At 36.6% G+C, this 11,422-nt stretch overlaps 1 protein-coding gene across 2 annotated transcripts; it reads right to left on the bottom strand.

Annotated features, from left to right (window-relative positions):
- Window positions 1–378: 378 nt before the first annotated feature.
- Window positions 379–4,589, bottom strand: LOC120439142. Of its 2 annotated transcripts, XM_039609889.1 has the most exons (8): window positions 4,055–4,589; window positions 3,179–3,484; window positions 2,198–2,473; window positions 1,993–2,094; window positions 1,904–1,919; window positions 914–981; window positions 756–806; window positions 379–653 (listed from the first exon to the last, which is right to left on the bottom strand). In XM_039609889.1, the coding sequence occupies exons 1-8, from the start codon at window positions 4,122–4,124 to the stop codon at window positions 619–621; spliced, it is 924 nt and encodes a 307-aa protein (XP_039465823.1). In that variant the 5' UTR covers window positions 4,125–4,589; the 3' UTR covers window positions 379–618. The 2 variants fall into 2 exon arrangements, with proteins under 2 accessions (XP_039465823.1, XP_039465824.1); XM_039609890.1 differs by lacking the exon at window positions 1,904–1,919 and having other exon boundaries at window positions 636–653.
- Between the last annotated feature and the right edge of the window lie 6,833 nt (window positions 4,590–11,422).

Below are 11,422 nucleotides of genomic sequence, written 5' to 3'. Positions count from 1 at the left end.
TTCCCCATAGCACTCCTTTTATTGTGGTTACATGAATATGCATAGGTTCATTAACATATAACGGCTTACATAGGTATACATGTGAACAAAGAATACCTTGCCTGTGTGTGTGTGTGTGTGTGTATATGTGTGTGTGTATATGTGTGGGGTCAAAATGTGACCCCGTGAAGACTCCCCAAAGCTGGTGCCAGGAGTCTAGCGGTACATCTGAACAAAAGGCTCTTAGACTCAAACAGATATACGTGTGTTTGCTATACCATATATCAGCAGGAGAAGATACGACCTCTCCTAGGAGGTGTGTGATCTATGCCAGAACACTCTGAAGAGGAGTGAACACACTCCCCTCTTCATGCTATACAGCGTTGTTATAGACCTCCTAGGATGAGACATTCTTTCAATATGCCATCAACTATATACTTCTAAACACAAATGATTACATGTTTCTTAATACAAATGACAATAATAAAATATAAACCCAACAGATCAGACAATACATGTCTTATTCATAAATGACTTGCTAAACATAATATAGGCATTTAAAATAAAGTGTGTAAAATACAATCCTGAAAAAATACATTTTAGAACATGTTCTTGGACATCTTAAATGTTGTAGCTCCTCTAGTCTGATTTGATGGACTGTATTTGTGATCCAGCTGAAATACAGTAAGAACAGTTTAAGAATATCATAACCGAATTGCATGAAATCCCACAGTTTTCATTTATTACTTTCATGGCTCATCATTGTCATACTGCACCTGGTCCAGCATCTTCAGAGCCTCTCACTGTCTCATAAACACAACGATCACCTGCAAGTTAATAACAGTTAATAACATCTCCAAATGATCTAACATTTAATCATTCTTTAACAGTGTAATGTGACCGATCAGAGCACGTAAACAGTGTTAGACCTGACCGTGGGAAAGAGCCGAGTACACATGTTGTTGATTTTCTTCCTGGTTGATTGTTTCAGACTGTGTGAGCCTGAAATAAGTAAAATATGTTATTATTAGTAGAATAAAAGTATTTTTTATATTACTGCTGTTGATGAGTTTCACCAACTGTCACATCTGCTGTGGCAGATGGTGTGGAGTGGAGAGAGTGTGGACCCAAATGCAAACAATGGAGATGGAGAGGAATGTTAACAGAAAGCAAAGAGACGCCGACGGGAGACTGTGATAAACTAATGGAAACCTAAACTGGGGAAAGTTAAACATAAAAACACAAGATGCATAGAAAAACAGAACAGAAACCTGAAACACGAAACCTGGAACTGGGAACAAGGAACTTGAGACCTGAAAAAAGCTGGGACTTGGGAAACATGAGGGAGGTAAGCAGAAAGAGGAGAACAGAGGACTAAATACACAAAGATAATGAGGGGATGGGAAACAGGAGGAACACGGCTCGTACTAATCAGAAACAAAGAGACGGGGAGGAAGCCAAACTGAGCACACAAAACAAAAATGACAGAATTTTTTATTTCGAACATGCAAATATAACTGAAATAAAAAGGGAAAAGAAGAAAAAAAACCTTTAAAAACAACACGTTTTAATGAATATCTCCATGTCTACACGATGTGTTTACTCGAAAAGGAGTAGGATGAAGTTTACAGTTTTTCTGTTCCTACCCCCTTAAAAATGAGGAACTATCAAAACAGGAAACATGAGACACAGCCTGAAACGTGGACTTGAACAGACATGAGAACATAACTGAGTCGATGTGACACATGGAACACAGGAGAGGCACAGTAACCAAACCTAAAGACTAGAAATCACAAAATATTAAAGATAACTAAGAAAGCTAGACATACAGAAAACTAAACCATGAAAAACACAAAATCAAAGAATATGAAAAAACCAGGAAACACAAGCACTGGGTCCCCAGACCCAGGACCATGACACTGACCTTTTGTGACATAGACCTGAAAAAAAGTAAGAAAAAAAGTATTATGAGATTAAGAGACCATTTTTAATAGTAGCAACAAAAGATCTTACCCTTTGACTTTATGCAGTAAAGCAGAAAGAGCAACAGAACAGTGATCAATACTCCAGTAAACAGTCCAGCAATGAACATGACAACAGAAGAGGATCTGCAGTCTGAAATCACAAACAATAATTAAAACAATATTTAATTATTTTAATAAAGTATTAAAACAGAACAGTTATATTGTATTCACAACCTCAGTCACTCTCCACATACCTGTTTCTTTTCTGTGTGAATGATCTTTGCTGCACTGCACTGTTTGAAATGCAGACTTCTCACTGACATGATTGGAAACTGTGCAGGTGACATTAGTCTCTCCATCCTGCTCCCTGATGATGTATTGTTGACTGGGACCAGTTAGTGTTTGTTTTCCTACAGTCCACTTGTAGCTGACATCACCAGTTGTGCTGCACTCCAGCAGAACTTTACATGATTCATTACAAGCCTCCCAGGCAGAATTGATTTTTATGACAGGGTGTTTAGTTATGGGCTCTAATGAGAAAACAGAAGGAGGAGACAGAGTCTGCGTCAGGTCACCTTTTGCATCTCAGATTAAAGTATATGTTTGTGCAGAGTTCAGCAAATGCATTATATAAAATTAGGCCAGTTAGCAATAACAAACTTCATTAAGTGCAGACAAGTATTGTTTAGTACTGTGTCATGTTGTCATGGACCCAGGGTTGGAGTTTACTTGTGTGATTCTTATTTTTATGTGTCAGCAGTCTGCATAGTAAATTCAATTTTGTTCATACAGCGCCAAATCACAACAACAACAGTACATCAAGGGGCTTAATATTGTAGCATAAAGACCCTGCAATAAATTAATAATAGTTTTTCTTCTCTGGTTAAATTCTAGGTGAGTCCAGGTATCTTGGTTTTGTTATATTTATCATGCCTGTCTGAGGTTTCTGTGTCTCCTTTCCAAGTTTGTTTGCCTTTCTGTCTTTGTGTCCAGTTGGTGTTTCTGTTTCTTCCTGTTTTATTTTAGTGTCAGACAGTGTAAATTACTGTTTGTCAGGTTATTAGCTCCTGCCTCATGTCAAGTTTATTCTGTAAGTTCTCAGCAGTAAAGCTGCTTTTAAGTTTACTTCTCATTCTCCAAAGAAGAAAGACAAACTCATGAGCTAACAGGGAGTCTTTTCATTAAGAGTAATCAGGAACTTTGTTTAAAAAAAGAAAAAAAACAAAGTCTCTTACCATGAACTTGCAGAGTGATGGTGACTGAAGGCCTTTGCTCATCATTCACCTCTGAGACAAAAATGAAATCACCAGAATCTTGAAGAGTCAGTTTTCTCACTGTTAAAGTAAAGTCTTCAGGGTTCAGCTCTGATCTGTCCTTAAATGGAGAGTCTTTAGAAACACCCTCATCTTTCTCTGCAACTGTTATTCGTCCATATCTCCACGTTGCTGCAGTCACACCTTCAGTTGGTAAGCCTGACGAAAGCTCCACAGTATCTCCAACTTTTGTGTGAATGACGCGTTTTCCACTGGAAGTCTCCACATCTGAAAAGCATACAAACGATTATATAATTCTATATAATTATTATATAATGAGTATAATCCTAAAGAAAGGTCAAAGTTCAACATGTGAGTGGGTCCAAATTTTCTGAAACCTTATCGTCAAAGTGTGATAGTTAACGTAAAAACAACCAAATCAGACAATAAAAAAATAAATCTCATACATAAGTGACATTTCTGATATGACTGACTTGGCACAAAAAAAATGTGCATCATGGATCCATGAAATGTTAGGTTGGTGTTTCTCTGTGGACAAGCATGAATTCATAATTTTGTAATTTTCATATAAAAAAAAATAGCAAATTAATAAAAAATGAAATAAAATGTGAGAAGCTGTTTCTCAGGAATTCAACTACTGAATACAAAAAAATGTCTGTTAAAGATAATTGTTGATTAGTAGCAGTTAGAACAATAATAAATACTTTAGCACAACAATATTCTGAAATGGCAAAGCTGCAGCTATCTTCTGTGTTCTGAACTCATTCATGCACCAGAGTTCATGAGGCAACAAATACAACACATGTCACAAACATCTGGAAGCAGAGGTGTACTTACAACGAAGACAGACCCAGAGCAGCAGCACAATGCTGTGTGCCAAGCTACAATAACGTCGTCCACCAACCATCTCTGTGGGGAGAGGAACAACCTCTGTTTCCTCTTCTCATCTGTCAAACTGTGTCTTCAACAGTAAGCACAGAAAAAAATAACTGAGAGTCGGGGAGGTTTCAAACAAAATAGAAGCAGAAGAAGTGGTCATAAGCTGGCCTGATGTACACAGATCAAAGCAATCACACACTTAAGAATTCAACTATAAGACATTAAAGTCACAGTTAAATAAAATATATTTAAGAGGATTTTCTAAAACACTGTTAGGTACAGTTACAGAAAGTAGCCTAAATGTTCAAGAGAATGACTATAAAATCATATTTACATCAAACAATAGCCAGTTTTACTTTGCATCAACATTACAAACTCTGTATTTACTGCTACAAGCAACTGTATCTGAGCTTGATGTAGAGGTCAGAGATTAGAGTTTCTATATAATAACATTTCAGCAGAAAGAACATAACCACATCCTGTCATCAGATATTTTACACTGCTGTCCTAAACTTTATTCACCCCTGCATGTCCACAATAGAGGACAACATGTACTGAGATAATGAAACAGAAAATGAGGGTGTTTATTGGTTTGAACTTGACTTAAACATTTACAAAAGCGCCAGCTTTGATCTGTCATGCAAGAGGAATCATCAAGCACTGGCTGCAGCTGACATGTTTGTGGTGAATAAAGCTGCTTCCACCACATTCACCACTCTGTCTGCATATACTGCATGTAAATACTGAGATGCATGAAGAAATGACACAGATAAATATTAAAGAACAGTGAGATGCACAGACGGGGTGCTGCTCTCTTCAGGGGAAGCGTTTCTTCCCCTGAAGAGAGCAGCCCATGATCAATCCTGTTTTCAATGGAAATGGTTTTGGTCTAGAGCAATAATAGTGAAAACCTTATCCAGTGCATTGTTGCATGTGTTAACAGTTTCTGCGTGCTGCTTCTTCATAGCTCTGCACACTACATAAATGAAATATGAAAATTGTCTTGTTTCATCCACACTACGTCGGAGGAAGAGGATGTATGATCGTGCTAACCTACTGAGCCAACTACGTACAGCTGAATAGACAACATTCAAATTTCAAATGCAGGAATTCCCGTGTGTAAAAACCTATGTTAATTTGTTTGCTAACATTACATATTGTTACATATCTTTTTAAGACTAATGTGACTTTTCATCAACAACCTGAAGAAGAGTTGTCATCAGTCAGCACCACTGTGGTTTCAATGCTCTCTTGATGAGTGAATGTGAAGGAAGTGATAGACAAATAGCTCTCAGTGTGGTGTTTCTATCAAAGTCATCTGTGGTTAGCTACAACTTTATTTCACATGAAGGTTGGAGGAAAATATTTATCTTTAATACAAAAGCCATTAAACAAAATTCATGATGTTATGTGTCAATCGCATAGCTGTGGGAGCATCAGACAGCAGATTAACATCATTGTGACTTGTGAGCAATGTGAAAAATGTAACAATATTTTGGCTTAGTGATGTTAGCAGTGGTTTTATGGTTGGAAATGTTTGGTTAACAGATCAACAGACATATCTCACCAACTCTAACTTGGCAACTTTGTGCACAGTTCAAAATTGTATTGACTGCATAGCAATTTTCACCACATGACCTTTAGATTTGAGATTTTAGGTTTTTGTTTGAAGTAGTAGAAGAAGCAGCAGCATCAGAAGAAGGAAGAATTACTGTGGCTGTGTCCCAATTCAGGGTATGCACGCTTGAAGTACGCATTTCAAGTGCGATTACGTCACCGCCACGCGACGACGGCTGTCCCAATTCAAAGTGTACTTCAAATGCATACTCCAAATGCGCCGTCGATTTCCCCAAATATCAAGCGTGGTCCGGTGCACGCTTCGTGGCCCCATATATCCCACAATCCATAGCGCGGCGGTGGGTGTGGATAATTTTGCCGCAAAATACGGCAGAAGGGAGCGGCCGAAGAGTGAACTGTCAAAAGTAAGTACTGAATATAATGTCACTTATTTATGTGCGAATGTTTAAGAACATTAAAACATTACTGTTGGCCACATGTCGGCAAAGTTATGTGACATTAGTAATGTTTGTACTTTCAGCGGTAACTTGGTTTTAAAGCCTCTACTTCTAAATATATACATATATATATAGTTGACCTTAATCTTACAGAGAATGTGATGATTTTATGGATAATTAAAGTCAGTCATATATCCACAAACACAACAAGCTGAAAGTCAGTGATGCTGCTCGGTTTGCAGTCCTGAATATGACGGCACAAGCAGGATTCACTGCACTGTTAATGTTAGCTATGTTATATTGCTGCCTCTGTTCGGTGGTGTCGAGCCAAACGGACTTTAACGTGTGTTTGAACGAGCTGACGGTTCACTCGTTAAGTGAAAGAAAGATGCTTTAATCACAGGAGTCACACATGTGTCCACTGGACCATCTGGGAACTCTTCTTGTTTAGCACTCGTAATAACACAAACACTAAATCCTCCTTCTCTTGTGCTGTTTTGTAGCAGTGTGTACACCTGAGACTGTCACCTGTCTGTCTGTCCTGCACTCTCTCTCTGTTTCTTTCTCTCTGATTGTGGAATAAAAGTATGAACATGTATTTATAAGTTACACTTGTGTTTGAATCCTGCAGCTTATCACACATTTGATTTCCATGTGTGACAACTGCAAGTGTCCAGAGTGAGGACAGACTGAGGGACCCACTGCTGCACATCATCTGTGAGGCTTTGCACCCCTGATGATCCACCAGGACAAACTCAGCAGTGTGTGAGGAAGAGGAGGAGGAAGAGCCAGCAGCAGCTGACAGATGGAGAGAATAGACAGACTGTTCCCTGTTTGTGAAGGACTGCTAGAAAAGTTTAACATAACTAGTTGTCTGTCCTGAATCAGTCTTATTAGGTAATGTTCAAATAATGTTATCATTCCAGTGTTTTCAGTGTGGGAGAAAGTACTCAGGGCCTTCAAGTTACACACTATGAAAGGCAGCAACAAGTTTAATGTTCAGAAACCTAAAGTATGTATCAGCAGCAGAATTGAGCTAAAGATAAATGTTTGTTTCAGTTCTATGAAGCTTTGAGTATTTTGGATTAGTAGCACTGCTGTGTTTGTTGCATCATATTGCTGTAATTGTTTATATGCTTTATATAGTCTGAGGTAAGTTGATCTATAGTGTTACATCATATTCTATAAGGATGTTATGTGTTTGTATACTTTCTGCCCAGTTTGGCCCATTTAGCAGAAGTCAGCCTGTTTAAGGCTCTGATATCTATTCTGTATGACTTAAAGCAGTTATGACATGGTCTGATTTTCTCACCCAATAAAGGAATATTTCATATATCAGTCTGATCTTCATTCTATCAGAAACAGTTTTCACAGCTCGTACATTTTCTTTTTACACAAATATATAAGCATTGAGCCAAATTTAGTAATGCCAACATATTGAAAGAACAATGTTTGTCTCTTATATATAATACATCTATATATACACTGTCAGAGATACTTGTCTTTGAGTGAAGATTGAAGGTGATAGGAAATATAAATCACTGCTACTTGCATAAATATGTATATATATGTATATATATATATATATATATATATATATATATATATATATATATATATATATATATATATATATATATATATATATATATTCTGACAATACATATAATATTGTCCATATTATATTAACATTACCACAGTGAGATGACTTTAGTCTCATGAACAACATTAGCTAATTATTATTTACTAACTAATCTTGAAATGACTGTTCAGTACAGAAATGAAGCCCAACTATCATGTTTTACAGTCCTGTGGTCTCAACTAATCAAAGTGATGTCATGACAAAATGAATGACCAACAAAACATTTTTCTCCTTCATTTCTGTCACACAAAGCTGTATGAAACATTTCTCGCGGTTAGTATCATGGTTGCTAGGCAACCTGAACAGCGCGACGAAGGCTAGACCGTCCCATTTCACAAGCCTCGCACTTCCGCACTTCCCGTACTTGTAGTACGCACCGTACGTAGTACGCGTAGTGTGCGTACTTCAAGCGTGCATACCCTGAATTGGGACACAGCCTGTGGCTGTGTCCAAATTCAGGGGTAGCATGCTTCGAAGGATCCAATCTATGCGGTCCACGAAGGGCGGATCCTTCAAAGGCCGGGTAGACCGGAAGTGAGCGGCTGTGAAACTGGACAGTCTACCCTAAATTCTATTCCCGTGTTTTTCTGGCCACAATGAATCCTGGGATATAGTGGGCCACAAAGGATACACCCGACCCATCCTGGGGAAAAGGAAGACGCAATTGTTGGTGCATTTGGAGGAGTCTTCAAATTTGGACAGCCCTTGTCTTGTTGCTGTCATGTAATTGCCTACAAACGCGGCCTTCAAAGCATGCTACCCCTGAATTTGGACACAGCATGTGGTTGTTATCTTCATAGCAGTGTGCTCTGATGGATCATTGACCTGGTCTGTTCGGACAGTTATATAAAAGTGCATGAAGAGAAAATCGATCTGCATGAAGGCAGCAAACAATTCATTTTTTAATCATGTCTTAATGGGAAAATAAATAAAATTAATATTGACAGATATTAGATAGTCAGCCCTTCTTTCTATGTGTTTTGCTAGGAAAATGAGAAGTAAGTGCAGTGATTTATTGAACATGTGAAATCATACAGTATATAAGGAAAAAAGAAGTTTGTACACAGACTCACTGAACCCTTGTGAAAGTCTTTAGTCATTTAAGTAGTCTTCAGGAAAAGCTCTCCAAGCTTCTTGGAAGAAATTTAAAGCTCTTCTTTGGATGATCGAGATAAAAATTGAGGAAAAATGGCTGCAATTCGGATAATCTTGTGCTCTGTTAGCCCACAACAAATGTGGGATCAATAGAGAAGATGTCCCCTTGAAAGTAGTAAAGGTGCTTGATGGAGAGTTCATAAAAATATTCACAGATTCTCTTTAACCAAAGCAAATGATCAACAAGCTCAGCAATCAAATAATTTAGCCTAGCACAGCATATACTAAATAAAGATTTGAAAAAGTATAATGTGAAAGAAATCATTTTGATTCACTTCAATTAAATAATGAATTGAATATAAACATGTTTTCAAATAGTAAATACCAAACATTTGTCATATGTGTATAAATGGTATGTCACTCTGGTCGAGTTCAGATTTACAAAAATAGATACAAATGATATAAATTCTACCCATGATAGTTTATGGGGGTTACCTACATGCTTATAAATAGAAGAAACAAGATTAGATAATTTGTGAAGGTTAACAATATTTTACATTTCAAACGTCTACTATAGTCTGTACTAGTTTCATTGACTGTGGATTTGAACTAAATAATCAGGCAAACAGACAGATGTGAAGAAATACAAGAAGAGTTTATTTATTTATTTTATTGTTTCCTCTCAAAGATTCATATGATAATTTAAACCACATATGAAACAGACACACTCTTTCATACCACTTCATACATTGAAAAGAGTGTTAGATCTTCAATGTAACAATGAGCTGTTTGTAATTATACCCTTAAATCATCCATTTTATTTTTTAAAAGGATGATTTGACACAATCACACCTAACTTAAGATAAAATACCACAGACATGCAGTACTGCAGCTCCTCTAGTCTGATTTGATGCACTGTATTTGTGATCCATCTGAAATACAGTAAGAATAGAAATAGAAATCCCAGAGTTTTCATTTATTACTTTTGATGGCTCATCATTGTCATACTGTACCTGGTTCAGCATCTTCAGAGCCTCTCATTGTCTCATAAACACAAAGATCACCTACAAGTTAGCAACAGTTGAGTCAAATTCATAATAATTTGCAAATGATCCAACATTTAATCATTCTTTAAGGGTGTAATGTGACTGGTTAAACAGTGTTAGACCTGACCGTGGGAAAGAGCCGAGTACACATGTTGTTGACTTTCCTCCTGGTTGATTGTTTCAGACTGTTTGACGCTGAAATTACTAAAATAGTTTAATATTCATCCAATAAAAGTATTTTATTATCAGAACAAGAGTATTTTTGTACATTACTGCTGTTGATTAATTCCCTAACCTGTTGCAACACAGATCTGTAAAAAAAAAAAAACAAAAAAAATGTATATTATTTGCATTTGCATATTAAAAAACATATTTTACCACTGAGCATGATAAGAGAAGAACTTGACCCTGCGATAATAAACAGTAATCATAGTTCAGAGTTTTTTACCTGCATGTCTTTTATTGCAGAGACAAACACCAACAGCTGCAGTGGATATAATGACAAGTGTTAAACAGCCACCAGCTACACCCAGGAAAAGGATCAAGTCTTTTTCTGAAAATCATGACATTGTTTGTTAACAACAGCCCATAACTAAATATAAATAACCATACTGGAACATCATCAGCATAATATAAACAAATCAGATCTCTTCTACAGTTTCTACCACATCATTCATGATCACTAATATCATAATTTAAGGAAACACCAAAAGAAAGAAAGAAAGAGTAAATATGTAAACTGCACATACCTGGTTCTTGTTGTGTACTGTTGCTGCACTTCACTGTTTGAAATGCAGACTTCTCACTGACATGATTGGAAACTGTGCAGGTGACATTGGTCTCTCCATCCTGCTCCCTGATGATGTATTGTTGCCTGGGACCAGTTAGTGTTTGGTTTCCTACAGTCCACTTGTAGCTGACATCACCAGTTGTGCTGCACTCCAGCAGAACTTTACATGATTCATTTGAGGAAATCCAAATATATAATATATTATAATATATATATATATATAAATAAATATAGGAAATATGTATTAACTATTGCCTATTAATATCTATATAGTATTTTATCAAGGGTAAATAATAGATTAGAATAGAATAGATCTTTATTGTAAATGTTAAAAGAACAATGAAACACAGTTTGGCATCTCTCTGTTAGCAGCATGTAGATTTTTACGTTAAAATTGCTTTAGAATAAGAGAAAAAAAAGAAAAAAGAGAAACCAAAAAATAGACTTGAAGTTTAAGAGGGGTCTACACAGGGAATGTATGAAATAACGTAAGTATCTACACAGATATGTACAAGTCATATACAAGTTATATATGTCATATAAAGGAGCAGATGCAATATAAGTGTCACCGTTCTGGGTCCGTTGGACCCAGTATTTTGAGTTTATTATGTTTTGGTTTAATTTTGCATTATGGATTGTTTTCTTATTCTCTTGTAGTGCTTGTGTTGGTGGTGGAGATGATGGTGATGATGATGATGATGATTATTATTATTAGAGTTTCATGTTTCTGTTTATTCA

This window comes from Oreochromis aureus, linkage group 3, assembly GCF_013358895.1.
Source record: "Oreochromis aureus strain Israel breed Guangdong linkage group 3, ZZ_aureus, whole genome shotgun sequence".
Classification (NCBI taxonomy): domain Eukaryota; kingdom Metazoa; phylum Chordata; class Actinopteri; order Cichliformes; family Cichlidae; genus Oreochromis; species Oreochromis aureus.
This window is presented reverse-complemented; position numbering and strand designations above follow the sequence as displayed.

Bases quoted from the DNA above. Each gene is read 5' to 3' on its own strand.
- LOC120439142 (XM_039609889.1), bottom strand. From the start codon at position 4,124: ATGGTTGGTGGACGACGTTATTGTAGCTTGGCACACAGCATTGTGCTG. The intron at 3,485-4,054 runs GTAAGTACACCT...TATGCTTTTCAG, and splicing joins GCTCTGGGTCTGTCTTCGTT to ATGTGGAGACTTCCAGTGGA. The intron at 2,095-2,197 runs GTATGTGGAGAG...TTGTGATTTCAG, and splicing joins TTCACACAGAAAAGAAACAG to ACTGCAGATCCTCTTCTGTT.